The sequence below is a fragment of the Schistocerca americana genome, chromosome X (assembly GCF_021461395.2).
Source record: "Schistocerca americana isolate TAMUIC-IGC-003095 chromosome X, iqSchAmer2.1, whole genome shotgun sequence".
Lineage (NCBI taxonomy): Eukaryota > Metazoa > Arthropoda > Insecta > Orthoptera > Acrididae > Schistocerca > Schistocerca americana.
In genome coordinates this window covers 762529017-762548873 of record NC_060130.1, presented here as the reverse complement: position 1 = coordinate 762548873, position 19857 = coordinate 762529017, and the positions used below count along the sequence as shown (strand labels likewise).

The 19857-nt window shown below is 38.8% G+C and overlaps 1 protein-coding gene across 1 annotated transcript in view; it reads left to right on the top strand.

The window, feature by feature from the left end:
* LOC124554679 (E3 ubiquitin-protein ligase HUWE1) overlaps positions 1-19857 on the top strand; it is a 350828-nt gene that overhangs the window by 187735 nt on the left and 143236 nt on the right. Inside the window, exons 33-35 of the mRNA XM_047128297.1 lie at positions 5454-5613; positions 11594-11771; positions 16228-16312. Of these exons, the coding sequence (XP_046984253.1) occupies positions 5454-5613; positions 11594-11771; positions 16228-16312 (423 nt within the window). The remainder of the gene's footprint in view (positions 1-5453; positions 5614-11593; positions 11772-16227; positions 16313-19857) is intronic.

Below are 19857 nucleotides of genomic sequence, written 5' to 3'. Positions count from 1 at the left end.
GATGATATAAATATGGCTTTTGGAACAGACAAATGTAAGAAAAATAGCATAGTCAAGGGAAAACACACTAAACAAGAAGATTACATATTGAATAACCACAGTGACTCCATAGAAACGATGGAAAAAACAGATGCCTATAAATATCTAGTATACAGAAGAAAATAGGAATAGATAATACAAATATTAAAGAAGAACTAAAAGAAATATGTAGACAAAGACTAACAAAAATACTGTAAACAGAATTGACAGCAAGAAACAAGACAAAAGCTATAAATACTTATGCTATACCAATATTGACCTACTCATTTGGAGTAGTGAAATGCAGTAACACAAACCTAGAAGCACTCAATACACTTACACGATCACAATGCCACAAATATAGAATACATCACATACATTCAGCAACAGAAGCATTCACATTAAGCAGAAAGGAAGGAGGGAGGGGATTTATTGACATAAAAAACCTACATTATGGACAGGTAGACAATTTAAGTAAATTCTTTCTAGAATGAGCAGAAACTAGCAAAATACACAAAGCAATCACTCATATAAATACATCGGCTACACCACTGCAATTTCATAACCACTTCTACAACCCTTCAGATCACATAACATCAACAGGTACGAAGAAAGTAAATTGGAAAAAGAAAACACTACATGGCAAGCACCCGTATCATCTAACTCAGCCATACATCGATCAAGACGCATCCAACACATGGCTAAGAAAAGACAATATATACAGTGAGACGGAAGGATTCATGATTGCAATAGAGGATCAAACCATAAACACCAGATATTGCAGCAAGCATATTATTAAAGATCCCAATACCACAACAGATAAATGCAGACTTTGCAAACAACAAATAGAAACAGTAGATCACATCACAAGTGGATGTACAATACTAGCAAATACAGAATACCCCAGAAGACATGACAATGTAGCAAAAATAATACAACAACATGCCATAAAACATAAACTAATAAAACAACACATTCCCCCATACAAGTATGCACCACAAAATGTACTGGAGAATGATGAATACAAATCATACTGGAACAGAACCATTATAACAGATGAAACACCACCACATAACAAACCTGACATCATACTCACCAATAAAAAGAAGAAATTAACACAACTAATCGAAATATCCATACCCAATACAACAAATATACAGAAGAAAACAGGAGAAAAAATTGAAAAATACATCCAACTGGCTGAGGAAGTCAAGGACATATGGCATCAGGATAAAGTTGACATTATACCGACTATACTATCAACTACAGGAGTCATACCACACAATATCCACCAGTACATCAACGCAATACAGCTACATCCATATGTATATATACAACTACAGAAATCCGTAATTATTGATACGTGTTCAATAACCTGTAAGTTCCTAAATACAGTGTAACATATACCGTACAGTTGAAAGGAAGTCACGCTTGATGAAGGTCCATGTCACTTTCCATTTTTAACCAGACCTAAGGTCTGAGAAAGTAAAGAAATAATAATAATAATCTTAACAGCACATAATTTCTGAGGTTGTGGTTACGGTAAGACCTGACAGCACAGCTGTTCTTTTTGTGAATACATATCGGATTTCACTTCTGTACTGATGTGAGAATGTTACAATGTCTCTTTCTTCCAAATGTATTGATTGCACCCCCACTGGCTCATTGACAAGATAGAGATTTAGATGATAGAATTAAATGTTACTTCCTCCCGTGTTTCAAAAATTGTCAAATTTAAGCAGAGAAATAGATTGTTGTAGTTGTAAGTTCATAGCTTTTTATGTATCCTTTGTACTACTGCCATTAGAGTCGAAACGTCACACAGCTGTTTGAGCAACTTTGATACTGTATCGAACACTTTGGTGTATCAGGAAATCTGAGCCTGTTCAAATGAGACTATTGTTTCCCTGCCCTCCAGTTCCAAATTCTTCAAAATAAATCTGCACATGACCTCAACACCCAGAGCATCACCTGTAAATGTAAGACAACCCCTATATACAGGGCTATTACAAATGATTGAAGCGATTTCATAAATTTACTGTAGCTCCATTCATTGACATATGGTCACGACACACTACAGATACGTAGAAAAACTCATAAAGTTTTGTTCGGCTGAAGCCGCACTTCAGGTTTCTTCCGCCAGAGCACTCGAGAGCTCAGTGAGACAAACTGGCGACAGGAGCCGAGAAAGCGTATGTCGTGCTTGAAATGCACTCACATCAGTCAGTCATAACAGTGCAACGACACTTCAGGACGAAGTTCAACAAAGATCCACCAACTGCTAACTCCATTCGGCGATGGTATGCGCAGTTTGAAGCTTCTGGATGCCTCTGTAAGGTGAAATCAATGGGTTGGCCTGCAGTGAGTGAAGAAACGGTTGAACGCGTGCGGGCAAGTGTCACGCGTAGCCCGCGGAAGTCGACGAATAAAGCAAGCAGGGAGCTAAACGTGCCACAGGATGGTGCTCTACGGCACTTCCATCATGACGTTCGGCATTTCTTAAACAGGAGATCGGAAAACCAATGCATCGGTTGTGGTGGAGATCATGATCAGCAATTCATGTCATGGCCTCCACGCTCTCCCGACTTAACCCCATGCAATTTCTTTCTATGGGGTTATGTGAAAGATTCAGTGTTTAAACCTCCTCTAGCAAGAAACGTGCCAGAACTGCGAGCTCGCATCAATGATGCTTTCGAACTCATTGATGGGGACATGCTGCGCCGAGTGTGGGAGGAACTTGATTATCGGCTTGATGTCTGCCGAATCACTAAAGGGGCACATATCGAACATTTGTGAATGCCTAAAAAAACTTTTTGAGATTTTGTATGTGTGTTCAAAGCATTGTGAAAACATCTCAAATAATAGTTGTTGTAGAGCTGTGACATCGCTTCAATCATTTGTAATAACCCTGTACTCTATTAAACTACGTAAAAATGCTGACTTCAGTAGCCATACTTTAATCCATGAATATAAGAACGCCTTACATTCTTCGAAACATGCATTTGGGAAAAAAAGCTTTATCTTTTAATCGGGTAAATACAGTACTTATCCTCCATAACTGGAGCTCTGAGGATCCCTGCCAATTTTTATTAGCTAGAGTCTATTTCATCAGTTGTTTGAGATTAGATTTGGTAAGTTGCTGTGCTCCCATGGGTCCAAGAGGAAGTCATCCTACATAACTTCACACTGAGCATTATACTCTTCACCACTTTTCAATGATCTATTGATTTGTTTCGGACCAGTGGTCATACCTGTACTTGTATCTTGACGATCTTTGCATTTGGTATAGCTCCCATTGTGTAGCCTTGTTGCATCCTGACCCAAAACTCCATTTGGGTACCCAGCACTCAGACGTTGTTCTACAGTCAAGATTTTTGGGACTCACTTTTCATAAAATGCTTACATGACTACTATATATTCATTAACTAGATACTACCTATATCTGAATGCTTAACGCTAATTGATTTCCTGCCCACACCTTTTGGCCATGTCGATCTCCTCCGTAGTTAGTGACCCTTGGTCTTGTCTAGTTTGGACTATGGTTGCCAGTATTATGGCTCTGTGGCACCTTCAGCTTTTAAATTTCTGGACCCAGTCCATCATCATGGAGAGTTACTGGCCACTTGTGCATCCTAGGCTAGTATTGTGGGCAGTCTCCTTGCCAATGAGGGGATCTTTCTTCTTCACTTCCAGCAGTCCAAACTCTTACCCACTTATGCAGTCACCACTGATAGTTTTAAAATCATTCAACGCCCCAAATTCTTTTTGCATACAAGGGACATTGACCCGTAATCCATGCTTTCAGTTGGGATTACCAGTTGGAATGCACCTTGAGGCCCTCTGCTGCATCCTCTATCTCTCAGGTATGTATCTGCATATGCTTTAACATTTCCTGCAGACCAGGAACAACATTCATTGCCAGTAACATTTGGAATTTTTACAACAGAGCTTACAGCCATTAACAGAGCCCTATGTTCTATTAAACAGGCCTTCATTGACTTTGTTTTAATTTGTAGCAATTCTGTGAGCAGTCTCCAAACCATTGATAGATGTTACTCTCATCACTCTGTGATATCTGGATTCATGACCAGCTCTCTGACCTTAGTGTATTGCCTGCTCAGATGTCTTTCTCTGGATTCCAAGCCATGTGGATATCCCAGGGAATAAACTGACCATCTACTTGGCTAAAGAAGCAATTACTCACCTTGATTCCAGACACGGTTTCGTGGGTGAAAACAAGACCTTTCATTGCTCTGAAACGATCATCATCCAGTGGAGTACTGTCCTCTCTAACAAATGCCACACTGTTGAAGAGACTACTGTTGCATGGTGCTCATCCTTGCATTTCTCCTGGAAAGAGTCCACCATCCTGTATCACCTCCAAATTGACCATATCAGATTAAACTATAGTTTTATTGTATGTAACAAGCCATCACCTTTTTTTTGTGGTTGTGGAGCCTTGCAGACAGCAACTAACATCTTGGTAGAATGGCCCCTTCTTCTGGCTCTCCGTACTGAACGTGGTCCTGTAGATTATCTACATTTAATGTTGGTGGATGACTAATTGACCATGAAAATGGTTTTCAATTTTCTCTGTGAAAGTGGTTTTTATTCTCAGATCCTTCATTGAGTTGGCAGGGGAATTCGAGGTGCATGGGGTTTCTCTCACCACAATGAGCTCTTGAAGCTCCCTCATCTGCTCTGATCCATGTATTGGTCTGACCCATATGCTTTTACTTGTCTATAAATTATTGCTCAGCTATAACATCAATATTTTCCATCTCCAAAATTCCATGGTCAGCACGTCTTTGCTGCTACGCGGAGGACATGGGTTCGATTCTCGGTCCTGCTGAGGATTTTCCTTTAATGAGATGAGTGGAGCAGGGTGCAATGAGGTCTGTTAGCCCAATTGAGGAGCTATTTGAATGAGTAGTAGTGCCTCCAAGGTCAAGAAAGCCAACAAGGCCCAGGAGAGCGGTGCGCTGACCCCCACGTCCCTCTATACCGCACCTGATGATGCCATTGGAAGAGGATGGCACAAGTCCACTGGTCCATCAGGGCCAGAATATGGAGCACTGCTTTCTTGTTATGGCATCAATATTGCTTTCAGTACCTAAATTCTCCTACGTACTTCCATAATCTGATCAAATTTCTTGCAAAGGTCATTAATTCCAGATGAACTATCAATTGACTGGGGGACTGATGACCTCACTGTTTATTCCCTTAACCAACCAACCAACTAACCTACCTATCTGCCTGAACAAAAGGTTAGGTTTTGGCTTTTTTTGTTGACAGTACTAGGATTGAGGTTGAATTTACTAGATGTGCTGACCAGCCTTTCCAATTCTCAGAGATTTTAAAACGTTTCTGATTAGATTAATAATAATAATAATAATAATAATAATGTCATTACATGTTATGATTTATGTTTACAGATGGTACCACAGGAAGTGCCCAAGTCGAAGAACTGGAAGAAATTGCCAGTGATGCTGCAAATACAGTTGCTCAAGACTCATCTGAGAGGACAAGCACTGAAAATCAACAGAACAGGGAAGAGCAAGACAGTGAGAATGCTTCTACAGATACAAATGCCAGGTGCTTACTGTACTAAATTTGATTCACAATATTTTAGAACATGTAGGCCTATACACAGTATTACTGTTACCTTGCTGTGCACATATTCACATTTAAGATATGAGGAACAAGATGCTGTCAGTTTGGAACAAGAAGTAATATACTAGATTTTCTTTCTTCTGAACATTTAATTGATAATGCTTGTGGTATTTGCAGATGTTTTAATTTTGCTTTTGCAGTTAGCACTGCTCATCCAAGAATTTATTGCACTGGCTTTTGTCTCCCAGTGAGTGCATCGTACAATGGTTATCACAGGGGACTCACATTTGGGGGTTCAAAGAGTTATTTGGTATTCTAGAATAACATTTTCTGATACTTCCCTAAACCACTTAAGGTGAATACCAGGGTTGTGACTTCTGAAAGGTTACTGGCAATTTCCTATGATTGCATTATGTCTTTAATGGCCTTTTTGTTGAAATTATGTCAAACCCTAGTCAATGTGATTTTCCTCTCCCATCCTGTATACAGCTTTTCAAGTAAAATGGCACAATGCTTGAGACACTAGACTCAGATTCAGGAGGAACACCTTACAAATTCCTATTTGGACATTCACAACTAGGTGTGCCATGGTTTCCTGGATTGAAAACAGTTAATCTAAGAATTGTTACTTTGAAAATGAGATTGATAGTTTTCTTCCCTCTCTCTCATATCATAACTCCTACTCCATACCTAATGACACATCTTTGCATAATGTTAAATTCTTGTCTTCCTTATTCTTCTTGTAACTCACTAAGAAAGTATTTTATTCAGTACTTCACTGCCCATTTTTTCCCCATAGGTGGGAAACTGTTCGTAGAAGCCTCAAAATGTATGTGTGAGGAGCCAGTATTGTAGGGTAACCTAAATATATAGCCTTGTTTTGCAGAATATTCTTTGAGTTAGTCATATCTCTTAATCTGGTGGAAAAACTATTGTTACACTTTCATTTAAATTCTATTAGTGTGCCTGCTACACACATTCTTACAGTAATTCTGCCAATTTTTCATTGTTTCATTTGTTGTTTCCTTAACATAACTTTTCTATTTTGTCATTATATCCTAATTAGTTTTCATCCTTTTTGTTTTTTGTGTTTAGGAATTTTTGCCCGGTTTGATCAGTCAAAATAAACCTGACAATCATTCAACTTCAGTGTATACGACTCCATGTTGAACCACCTTAAGTATGCTAGCACACTATTAGAATACCCACCATTGGTCATTGTAAGTTCATGGGACAAAATATTAATCATACCCATAAACAAGCCCACCACTTCCTTTGGAGTGCTGTAGGTGGTGTGGAACTGGAACCAGTGGTCATCCTTCACTGCTGGTGCAGGTTGTGGAAGTGAAGTGAAGTGAAGTGAAGTGTTGTGTAAGTGCCAGTGTCAGTTAGTTGTCCATATCAATGTAGAAATGTGGACACTTCAGTCTTTGAGGAAGACAAGAGCTGTATTTACAAGGCTGTATGCACAACTTCCTGGTTTGACACACACTCTGGCATCCTATTGTACCTCAATTGCCCCACTAAATCAACAGATTTTCATCCTGTGGACAATGTCTGGTATTACATGAACAGTGGTGAAACAGAGCAACCAACGTTTCCACTATTTGCTAGTACCAGCTGTGGCTTCAGCTGGATATGGTATACTTGAAGACACTTGTAGACTTCCTTACTCACAGAACTGGGGTCATTATCAAAGCTAGATGTCATGTTACACAAAATTATCTTGATTTCTTCAGGCAGTTAACAATTTCCATTTAGTGAATGTTGGTGCACATAATTGATCGTCAAACTCAGTTTCATCCTGTCATGTAATTAATTCATTTGTTACTTTTTTATTTTATTGTTCTCATATGGATTTGTGTAACAAGGTCATGACTTGGTAGAATGCCTGCTAGAAATTAAGCACCCAGAAGACATAATCAGATGTCACTGTACCTTTGTACACATACACACCATCAGTGGGTATGTAAATTATCAGTAGAACATCCACCAGAGACATTATTGTTGTTCATCTGTAGAGGTTACAGGGCATAAAGTTACCTTCCATTAGGAATGTGCAATGCACTCAGACGGTGATACGATTTAAAAATGATTGAGTACAGCAATGAGTCATTCTTTCCTTTCAGGAAAGGATGACTTGGAAGGTTACAAGGCACAGCATGGTACATAAAGGGCATGAACAGCATCAGACATTGAGTGATCACTGTGAAGCACACGGAGATGCTGAATATTCGTGTGAGACAGTGTATCAGCACCAGAAAGAGTTAGAAAGGGGCCTCACAGTATCTCTCTACTTGGCCGGGTGGTCAAATCGTGCTACATCCAGATTTTCAAGGCATTATGAAGTGACAGTGGCAGTGTGAGGGCAGGCATAATAGTCGTCAAGTTTCCAGCCAACCGCAATCACTGTATTGCCCCAATCACATCTTAATCCACTCACATCTGCACCTGACATGCAAAAAAGTCACTGACTCCATGCAGTATTCTACATTATCTCACTATTATGGTAGAACACAAGCAGCAGCCAGGCTACAGAATTACCATCCCATGTGAAGGCTGCCATTAACACACAAACACAGATGGCTGCATTTGGAGTGGTGCGAGACCGGGGAGCATGCACTGCTGATAAATGGCATCACATTTTGTTCATCAATGAATTGTGCTTTCTCACTATCCTTGATGACTGTTGTTGGTGATTGTTGGAGACCTGAGGAGAGATTTCAGTGAGTTACTTCTGGCATCATGGTGTGGGAATCATTGGGTATGACTTCATGGTGCAGATGGTAATGGTTGAAGGAACTGTGACAGCACAATAGTATGTTGAATAACATATTGGTTTCTCAAGTATTACCTCTCATGTGACATCTCTTTTTCAATAGGATGATGCTTGTCCACACATGGCACATGCCTCTATGAATTTTCTGCATGATGTTGAAGTACTCTTGTGAAGGCTATCAAAGACCAGGTAAAATATTTGTGGGCCAGCTTGCCTGAGGAGAGGATACAATGGCTTTGTGGGACCCTTCTCAACTCAATCTGTGTATCCAGGCCAGAAGGGATGAAATGCCATACTGATAAAGGGGTTCATACTGCTAAGGTCTTTGTAAATTTGATTTTACTCGATGTTAACAAATTTATCTTCTTCAGAAACGCTTTACTTGCCATTGCCAGTCTACATTTTATATCCTCTCTACTTCGACCATCATCAGTTATTTTGCTCGCCAAATAGCAAAACTCCTTTACTACTTGAAGTGTCTCATTTCCTAATCTAATTCCCTCAGCACCACCCGACTTAATTCGACTACATTCCATTATCCTCGTTTTGCTTTTGTTGATGTTCATCTTATATCCTCTTTTCAAGACACTGTCCATTCCGTTCAACTGCTCTTGCAAGTCCTTTGCTGTCTCTGACAGAATTACAATGTCATCGGCGAACCTTAAAAGTTTTTATTTCTTCTCCATGGATTTTAATACCTACTCCAGATTTTTCTTTTGTTTCCTTTACTGCTTGCTCAATATACAGATTGAATAACATCGGGGAGAGACTACAACCCTGTCTCGCTCCCTTCCCAACCACTGCTTCCCTCTCATGCCCCTCGACCCTTATAACTGCCATCTGGTTTCTGTACAAATTGTAAATAGCCTTTTGCTCCCTGTATTTTACCTCTGACACCTTTAGAATTTGAAAGAGAGTATTCCAGTCAACATTCTCAAAAGCATTTCTACAAGTCTACAAATGCTAGAAACATAGGTTTGCCTTTCCTTAATCTTTCTTCTAAGATAAGGCGTAAGGTCAGTATTGCCTCACGTGTTACAACATTTCTACAGAATCCAAACTGATCTTCCCCGAGGTCGGCTTCTACCAGTTTTTCCATTCGTCTGTAAAGAATTCGTGTTAGTAATTTGCAGCTGTGACTTATTAAACTGATAGTTCGGTAACTTTCACATCTGTCAACACCTGCTTTCTTTGGGATTGGAATTATTATATTCTTCTTGAAGTCTGAGGGTATTTCGCCTGTCTCGTACATCTTGCTCACCAGATGGTAGAGTTTTGTCAGGACTGGCTCTCCCAAGGCTGTCAGTTCTAATGGAATGTTGTCTATTCCCGGGGCCTTGTTTCGGCTCAGGTCTTTCAGTGCTCTGTCAAACTCTTCATGCAGTATCGCATCTCCCATTTCATCTTCATCTACATTCTCTTCCATTTCCATAACATTGTCCTCAAGTACATAGCCCTTGTATAGACCCTCTATATACTCCTTCCACCTTTCTGCTTTCCCTTCTTTGCTTAGAACTGGTTTTCCATCTGAGCTCTTGATATTCATACAAGTGGTTCTCTTTTCTCCAAAGGTCTCTTTAACTTTCCTGTAGGCAGTATCCTCTTACCCCTAGTGAGATAAGCATCTACATCCTTACATTTGTCCTCTAGCCATCCCTGCTTAGCCATTTTGCATTTCACGTCGATCTCATTTTTGAGACGTCTGTATTCCTTTTTGCCCACTTCATTTACTGCATTTTTATATTTTCTCCTTTCATCAATTAAATTCAACATTTCTTCTGTTTCTGCAATTTCTTTAGTTTTTATCTACAGTTCATAACCAATAGATTGTGGTCAGAGTCCACATCTGCCCCTGGAAATGTCTTAAAATTTAAAACCTGGTTCCTAAATCTCTGTCTTACCATTATATAATCTATCTGATACCTTCTAGTATCTCCAGGCTTCTTCCATGTATACAACCTTCTTTCATGATTCTTGAACCAAGTGTTAGCTATGATTAAGTTATGCTCTGTGCAAAACTCTACCAGGTGGCTTCCTCTTTCATTTCTTAGCCCCAATCCATATTCACCTACTACGTTTCCTTCTCTCCCTTTTCCTACTATCGAATTCCAGTCACCCATGACTATTAAATTTTTGTCTCCCTTCACTACCTGAATAATTTCTTTTATCTCATCATACATTTCATCAATTTCATCATCATCTGCAGAGCTAGTTGGGATATAAACCTGTACTACTGTAGTAGGCATGGGCTTCGTGTCTATCTTGGCCACAATAATGCATTCACTATGCTGTTTGTTGTAGCTTACCCACACTCCTATTTTTTTATTCATTATTAAACCTACTCCTGCATTACCCCTATTTGATTTTGTATTTATAACCCTGTATTCACCTGACCAAAAGTCTTGTTCCTCCTGCCACCGAACTTCACTAATTCCCACTATATCTAAATTCCATTTCCCTTTTCAAATTTTCTAATCTACCTGCCCGGTTAAGGGATCTGACATTCTGATAAATAATTTGGACAAGAAGAGAATAGAAGCTTTCGAAATGTGGTGCTACAGAAGAATGCTGAAGATTAGATGGGCAGATCACATAACTAATGATGAAGTATTGAATTGAATTGGGGAGAAGAGGAATATGTGGCACAATTTGACAAAAAGAAGGTACCGGTTAGTAGGACATGTTCTGAGTCATCAAGGGATCACAAATTTAGCATTGGAGGGCAGCGTGGAGGGTAAAAATCGTAGAGGGAGACCAAGAGATGAATACACTAAGCAGATTCAGAAGGATGTGGGTTGCAGTAAGTACTGGGAGATGAAGAAGCTTGCACAGGATAGGGTAGCATGGAGAGCTGCATCAAACCAGTCTCAGGACTGAAGACAACAACAACAAAATCACATAAATAATTTCACATACCAGCTGCATCCATGAAGTTACGTTCCATATTCTCCTTCCCTTCTGGTTGCTTCACATTTTCAGCAGGCATTGTGTATTGGAACTGTTCACAAAAGACTTTGTCCTAAAAACAGTTGTAACTAGACTTAGTTAGAAGAAAGAACTAACATGTGCAGCTTCAAATTTTTCGATTACAGCAAGTAAAAACGCAAGGAAATCAGATTATTTGTTCATAAACTCAACTGTAATAATTAATCTTTAACTCATACTCTGAATGTATGCTTTCAGGAGAGACGGTGCTGTTGATGATGCAATGGTCCTGAATTCTGATTATGGAGCAGAAGTTGAAGTTGAAGTAGAACCAAATTCTAGAGGAGGAGATGCTGCTAGTGCACTTCCTTCAACAGCAGAAACTCAACCTCAGTTTAGAGAAAATTCTGCCCAGTCTATACAGTTTGAAAATAGAGTAAGCTAAAAGTTCTTGTTGTTAAGTTTACTTAAGAAAACTTACCTTCTTACTACTACTACTACTACTACTACTACTACTACTACTACATACAAAGGACATTCATTACTTTAGGAGACTGTAGAAGGCTCTACACAATCTCTAGTACTCTTCACTTTTTATGTGTGGAAGGGGGGGTAGGGGGTCATCATCGTATGTACGAAGTTTCTTTCTCCTTCGAAGGAGACTGGTGACGTTGGTATCTAAATGACATTTTGTTTGTCTGGACATATAATTCTTACCTTTATAGATTTTTTTAAAGGTTGTGGGCAGAGGGGGGTGGGGGAGTGACACAGAACATTCTGATGTTATGTCTTTGCGTTCTGTTTGATAGTGACAAAGACTGTGAATTTTGTAGTTCATTGAAATAGAAATATTGGAAAGTATTAACAGGAAAGTACTCAGACATCATACATTTTATGAGAACCTGATTAAAAAGCTCTTGAGAATCATGTCCGCCAAATCATTTATGTATGTAGAAAATAATAGCAGTCTCACCACATTTCCCTGGGCACTCCTGATTATATCCTGGTCTTCGATGAACACATGCTGCTGAGGACAACATACTGGGTTCTATTACTTAAGAAGTCTTAGAGCCACTCACATATTTGGGAATGTATTCCATACGATTGTACCTTCTTTAAGTCTGCAGACGCATTTCGGAAATCTAGAAGTGTGGAATCTGCCTGTTGCCCTTAATCCGTAGTTTGCGGTACATCGTGTAAGAAAAGGGCAAGCTAAGTTTTGCATGAGCAATCTAAATCTGTGCTGATTCATGGACGTAAGGTTCTTGGTATCTAAGAAATGTATTATATCTGAACTTCAAGTATATTCAGGAGTTCTGCAGCAGATTGATATGGGTCCATTCTTCTAGCCTTTTTATATAGAGTCGTCACCTGCATGTTTGGATATCCATGTGATTGTGTGAATGTGTGTATTTCCACAAGAGAAAGAGAAGACTTGAAGGAATAAATATTTCACTGTTTGTGTTTCTGTATGCCAAATATGTCAGCTATAGGTGAGTGGTTGTCTTTCCTTTATTTTGTGTATTATTCCATTCAGGAATTTCTATTGTGGTTCCCTATCGAATTCACTTGGGTCCAATTAATTTGGCTCACACACAGACATACAGCTATACCTTCTTTCCACACACTATTCATTAGTGGAACTGAGAGATACATCAATTTACCCTATAAAAGATGTACTGTCTGCCACGCTCTTCAGTAATTCATGGAGAATAAGGTGAAAACTGCAGAAAGAGGCAGGATAATCTGACAGGTAATTCATTCATTACATTTGTGTAATATTAGACAAATTTCAGAGAACACATCAGCAGTTTGATGTAGAAATGGCAATGCCGGATAGATAAAAAATGATATCTATTTGGGAAATGATAGTATTACAAACATGTACAAAATCTATATCTGCAAATTCTGCCCTATTGTCATAGACACCATATTTGTAGACGACAGATGTACATATGTCTACCATTCGTGTATTGCTTGGAACTATTAAACATCTAAACAAATGATTATGAACAAAAAAAAAGAAAAAAAAAAACAGTGACCTGTAAAACCAGGGAACCATAATACGGAGTTGTAGAGTAATTTCAAGAAAAATTTATGTAATTGATGATTCAGATTGCGTTGTTAGCTGTCTCATGTGGAAAATGTGGTTTTTTGGTGTCCTCTGATTTTTGTAATTTTGAGTGGGGTAAATTGATGCTACAGTGTTTACTGTTGATACACTTGTGTAGAAGGTGTAAAAAATTCAGCTAAGTAAAAAAATCCATACTTTTGTATGCTTACTTATGTATATAATTCGACTTCCGATTATTTCTTTGCTGAGATTGTGTACGTTAGGTAAGTCAACCTGTTTGTTTTTGTTCCATGATCTCTCATTCTCTGTGTTATGGCTTGTTTGTATCATGATGTAGTATATCTAATTCATAGTACTAGTTTATAGTCAGTTGTAAACTAAATTTGTGTTTCCAGAATGAAATTTTCACTCTGCAACAGAGTGTACGCTGATATGAAACTTCCTGGCAGATTAAAACTGTGTGCCGGGCTGAGACTTGAACTCGGGATCTTTGCCTTTCGCGGGCAAGTGCTCTACCAACTGAGCTACCCAAGCACGACTCGTGCCCCATCCTCACAGCTTTACTTCTGCCAGTACCCCGTCTCCTATTTTCCAAACTTTACAGAAGCTCTCCTGTGAAACTTGCAGAACTAGCACTCCTGAAAGAAAGGATATTGCGGAGACATGGCTTAGCCAAAGCTTGGGGGATGTTTCCAGAATGAAATTTTCCCTATGCAGCAGTGTGTGCGCTGATATGAAACTTCGTGGCATATTAAAACTGTGTGCCAGGCTGAGACTCGAACTGGGGACCTTTGCCTTTCGTGGGCAAGTGCTCTACCAATTTGTGTTTTTTAAAAATGATAGCAAGAGATGGAGAGGATCACCATGTGCTCTGTGTATATACTTGGAAGTCTCATTTAACATATTTAACAGGATGTAGTGGCAGTCATTGAGAGAACAAGATACAAGAAGCTGCAGATTGTGGTGCATGTTTGAATGAACACTGCCTGGTGTATTGTCTCTGAAGTCATATTTGGTTTATTCTAGTGAATGGCAGAGACTGTTGAGAAGATTGATCTTGCTCATGGAGGTTGAAGGAAGCTCACAATCTGCAGCATTGTTCCCTGAACTGAATAGAATCCTCAGTTCTGAGCTAACCAGGCAACTTGAACCGGAGAGTTTGAATGTTACAGGCTGACTTCTTATGCTTGCAGCATATGAATGAGAGCTAGAGTTTCTCACTAAATAAGTCAGGGGTGCACTACGCATCGGAGGTTGCTATCCCAATGGCTGGCTGTGTATGCAAAGCACACAAGGGTTTATATAACTTGTAACTATAGGAGGTACCAAAGCATTATTTTAATACCCAGAGAAATGCTGCTGTCCCCACTTCCACTGAAACAATTTAAATCCTAGTAAAGTACTGCTGAAACCTTTTCAAGTGTCAGAGTTTGAAGCAATTCTTAAACATTAGGGGCTCATATAATACTAGATCCAGAAAGCTGACTAAACACATAAATTGACAGTAAGGATATTGTCAAGGTAAAAATCAGTGTATATTGAAAGTAAGTATGAGATGGAGATGGTGTATTTGTTGGAGCAGACACTAATTCCACAGAGAAATTGAAGATCTGTGTAAGATTATTTGGGCAAGTATTAGTATCAAGTGTGTGCAGAAACTTAGCTGTGTCCTACTGACAAGACTCACCACCAGATGTAAAGGAAAACTTTGAGTTAACCTGAGCTTATTGTAAAGGAAAACTTTGAGTTAACCTGAGCTTATTAGTACTTACATTTCTGGCTTCAATCATCCATTGATTGATTGGGAAAATTACAGTGTAGTAAGTGGTGAGTGTAACAGGACATCCTCTGAAATAACTGAAAACTACTTGGAAGAACTTGTTCAGAAGCCCTCATATGCTGGAAATATATTAGAACCATTGTTAACAAAAAACCTTAATTCTGTGGATTTTTGTATGCTTTAAATGGGTATCAGTGACCATGAAGCCGTTCTAACAAAGATAACTGAAGTACAAAGACAAATAGACAAAGTAGAAAGGTATACACGTTCAGTAAATTAGATTCAGCAAGTTTTGCCATACCTTAAAAAAGAAGTCAAAACATTTTCCGCCGGTCAGCAGCATGTGAAGGAACTTTGGTTGACATTTAAAAGAATAGGTGACCAAACATTGTATTGATAGGTACCTAGTAGAGCAGTTTGTGACTGGAGGAACCTCCCATGGTATACAATTTCTGTGAAGAAACTAAAGAAACAGACAGCACTGCACAACATGTTTAAAATGCAGCATAGGGCTATAGGTAGAAGCTGAATGAAAAGTGTTTGACTGTCAAAAGGGTAATGTGTGATGCTGTCAGTAGCTACTGTAGCAGAATTTACCTAAAGATGTCTCACAAAACCCAAAAAAGTACTTGTTGGCCTGGGCCCTGTACTGCAAAGATCAGTTGAAGTTCCAAAGAAGTAGTGCACACCAAGAGTTCATTTAATCAGTCGAAGGAGCAATCCCCCTCACCAGAAAAAATGGGTTTTATGAACAGAACTCACATGTTGCACAGCCACACACAGACATAACAATTCAGTATCACTTTGAAGAAAGGTGGAACATTTAATGCATGCTGACTAGTAGCAGTTGTATCCAGGACCATTTGTCATGAAAACTTGAAACTCTTGTGCCATACACTGCAAAGCTAATGTGAATCTCCCCCTAGCTCAGATTCTGGGTATGCTTTTGTATAGGAGAGTGCACTTTCTATGGTTGCAAGATACAAAACTGTATGAGATATTATTGCTACAGTTTTTAATGTTTAAAATAATTTACAGGGTACAGCTGAACTTGACAGTGATGATTCAGATGATTCCGAACCTTCAGATACTGACGTCAACCACATGGATGATGATGAAGAAGGTATGTAAGTGCTATCTTTATGTCAGTTAACCTTAAATTCCTAATGAAACTGCATGCATCTAATAAAGAGCACCTTTATCTTCATAGACCTCCAGAAATTGTGTGTCCTAGTTAAAGTACATTTTTCCCCATTGGTAATGATGATTACATTTCTTCCTTTCATTATTTTATAAAACATTACTAACCTGACTGACTATAACTGAGGCACACCTGAGAGCACACAGCACATAAACAAGAGTAAAATTGTTGCTGAATTTTTGGGCAGTGTCAGTCTACAGAATGTTTACAAACACAAACAACATACACATGGGTACAGTGTGGTACAGTGCAATTGGTTGAGGCACTATAGCCTTGTTTTGTTTGTTTCTGTGTGTATTTTGGGGGTGGGAGGGGAGAGGTGATTTTTATTCTATCCAGGACTTCCCAGTATCTTTATTATTATTCATGTAATTATTAATTATTCACCAGAGGCCTGCATTATAGCTGGAAAACAGTTGTATGCTCATGCTTATCTGCTAAGGATAGGAATAGAGAGTAAAATCCAGGAGGCTTGTAACTAATTGAGAATGTTACAATAAAAACACCCTTACGCTGTCAATTATTCAGAAAAATTTACATATGCTTGTGCTTCTGCATTTCTGCTGAACCTCAGATTTGTAGGTAGCTCATTGTCTTGTAGATAATAGGAAATGGAAGTATGTGTAATCTGCTTCACCAATGAGACCAAAACCTTAAAATGTCGATTTATGATTGGGTAAGGGAGGAATTATTTTGTCTAATAATCCAGAATGATCTCAGAGAAAAGTAAACCAGAATAAGAAAGGAAACAGCTACTATGCTAAGGCAGGAGAAATGGAAGTATTACAAGGAACTAATAAAAGAAGCAGAAGAGGATTGTATTCATCACATGACAAGACAAATGTATCAAAAAATAGGGGAAGCAACACAAAAATATAAAAAAAGAGAAACATTTATTACAGAAACCAAGGAAAAATCCTCTCAAGTGATACTGAAGTAGAACAGCATTGGGCAGACTGCTTCGCTAATTTACTAAACTGCGAAGACCCCATTGAAGCTCTTTTATGTGACATGCCAGACACAGTAGACATTAAAGTAGAGCCACCCAGTGATGGAGAAATATAGGCAATAATTAAAAAATTTTAAAATAATAAAGCTTTGGGTGATGGTAAAGATAGGGGTGAACTAATAAAGAATGGAGGGCCAGAATTGCTAAAAACAATCGTGAAATTGATGAGAAAAGTATGGGTATGTGAGAAAATGCCCTACGACTGGAAAACTGCCATAGTCTGCCCCATTTTAAAAAAGAATGACCCTCTGGATTCTAATAATTATAGAGGAATTTCACTCCTTAATGTAACCTACAAAATCCCATCACAGTGTCTACTCCAGAGAATGATACCACTAGCTGAAGAAATCATAGGTGACTAGCAGTGTGGTTTTAGAAGAGACAGGTCAACGAGTGATCACCTCTTTACTCTCTGACAGATAACTGAGAAAGGATGGGAACATAATGTTGACATCCACATGGTATTTGTTGACTTCAAAAAAGCTTATGACAGCATGTACATGAGCACAATAACCAGGGTTCTCAAAGAGTTTGTGCGCTGGAAGGTTAATATGCCTAGTACACTAGCTGCAGTGGCAGAGAGATTCTGGGCGCTTCAGTCCGCAACCGTGTGACTGCTATGGTCGCAGGTTCGAATCCTGCCTTGAGCGTGGATGTGTATGATGTCCTTAGGTTAGTTAGGTTTATGTAGTTCTAAGTTCTAGGGGACTGATGACCTCAGATGTTTTGTCCCATAGTGCTCAGAGCCATTTGAACCATTTGAATGCCTAGTACAGGTGTGCTTGGAGGAAACCTATTGCAAAATAAAGACCAACACAGGAGTGTCAAAGAAGTTTGAAGTCAGAACAGGCCTTAGACAAGGAGGTGCTTTATCTCCAATATTTTTCAATCTGGTTTTAGAAACGGTAGATAGAGAACACCAAAAATTAAACCCAGTTGGAGTAAAGATGGGTAGGAATAAAATACATAGTCTTGCTTATGCGGACAGTGTTGTCCTAATAAGTGGAAACAAAGAAGACCTACAACTTGTGACAAGTTCCTACAGAAACATTGCAAGGAAAGTAGGATTTGGAATTAATGAGAAGAAAACAGAGTACGTGGTCGTGAGCAAGGCACCCAATTATGGTAGTCCACTGACAATTGATCATCTCACTTTTAGAAGAGTAGACACTTACAAATATTTGGGAAGCATTATCAATGAACAGAATAAAATGGAAATTGAAATTAAAGCGAGGATAGCAGCAGCGAATAAAGCTTATTTTAGCCTACAGTGTGTAAACTTTTAGATGGCAGACCTCTCCCTTGTCCTGAATCGGTAGAAGTCGGTAAACGTCGGGAGGCTTCGGTAGGCATGCAGTTTCGACTGCTGCCAACATTACGTAGCTGACTGTGCTGTACAAGGTATTCATTGTCGTGTGCTTCGTTATTGTTTTGCGCTGTACTGTTCTGCATGTTTTTATTGTGCAGTTGTGCTATACATTATCAAAATGAGTGAAGAGGCAGTTGCTGGCCCATATCGAGAGTCGCCAACAAGACCTACCGGTAGGCCTATGTTTAGAAGGAAACCAGTATTACGTATCGATGCTCGCAAAATTATATTGCTTGTGATTGAATGCTGCGAAAGGGAAAGGGAGCAGAAAAAATTGCTTCATCCCATTTACAAATCTTCATTGAGAGCTGCTACATACACAGGACAAAGCATGCGTAGCATTGGAAGATTCAAACAGTTTTCCAAGAATCATCCTGGCATATCACCACAAATGCCTAGCAAGAAAAGGTGAGTTTTCATTTCAGATATTTTGTTCGCGATCGCTTTGAAGGAGCCCCCTATTTCGTCCGAATTACCTTATATTTCATTTTTCCTTGCTACCGTATTGCTTTGTATGGAAACACCACTGGTGACAGTATTATTTCAAAACACATTCATATTACAGTACATTTCCAAATTCAAAACGCACAGAGGGCAGACATTTGTATATATAGAGATTGACAGTTACGTTATACTATATGACCTGTTTAAGTACATTTAAATTTCATAATTAATAGTTTAACATCACAGGGAATGAAATAAAAAATTGCGAGCAGTGGGAATCAAACCCAGGTCCATTGCATGACAAGCCTTTACCTAATCAATTGGGCTACGCATGCAACAGTAACGTAACTGTTGAAACATTGTCTATTACTCTTTTTGGCCGTTCGGAGAACAACTTACCAAAGTTTCATTGCAATCGGATGAATGGTTTGTGAGCGCATAGTAGACAAACATACATACATTCATATATATATATATATATATATATATATATATATATATATATATATATATATATATATATATATATATATATATATATATATATATATATATATATATAGAGAGAGAGATTTCAATTTACATGACGATTTCAGTTTCATTTACGAACCACATTTAAAGCGAGTTTTACTTCCAAGCTTTTCG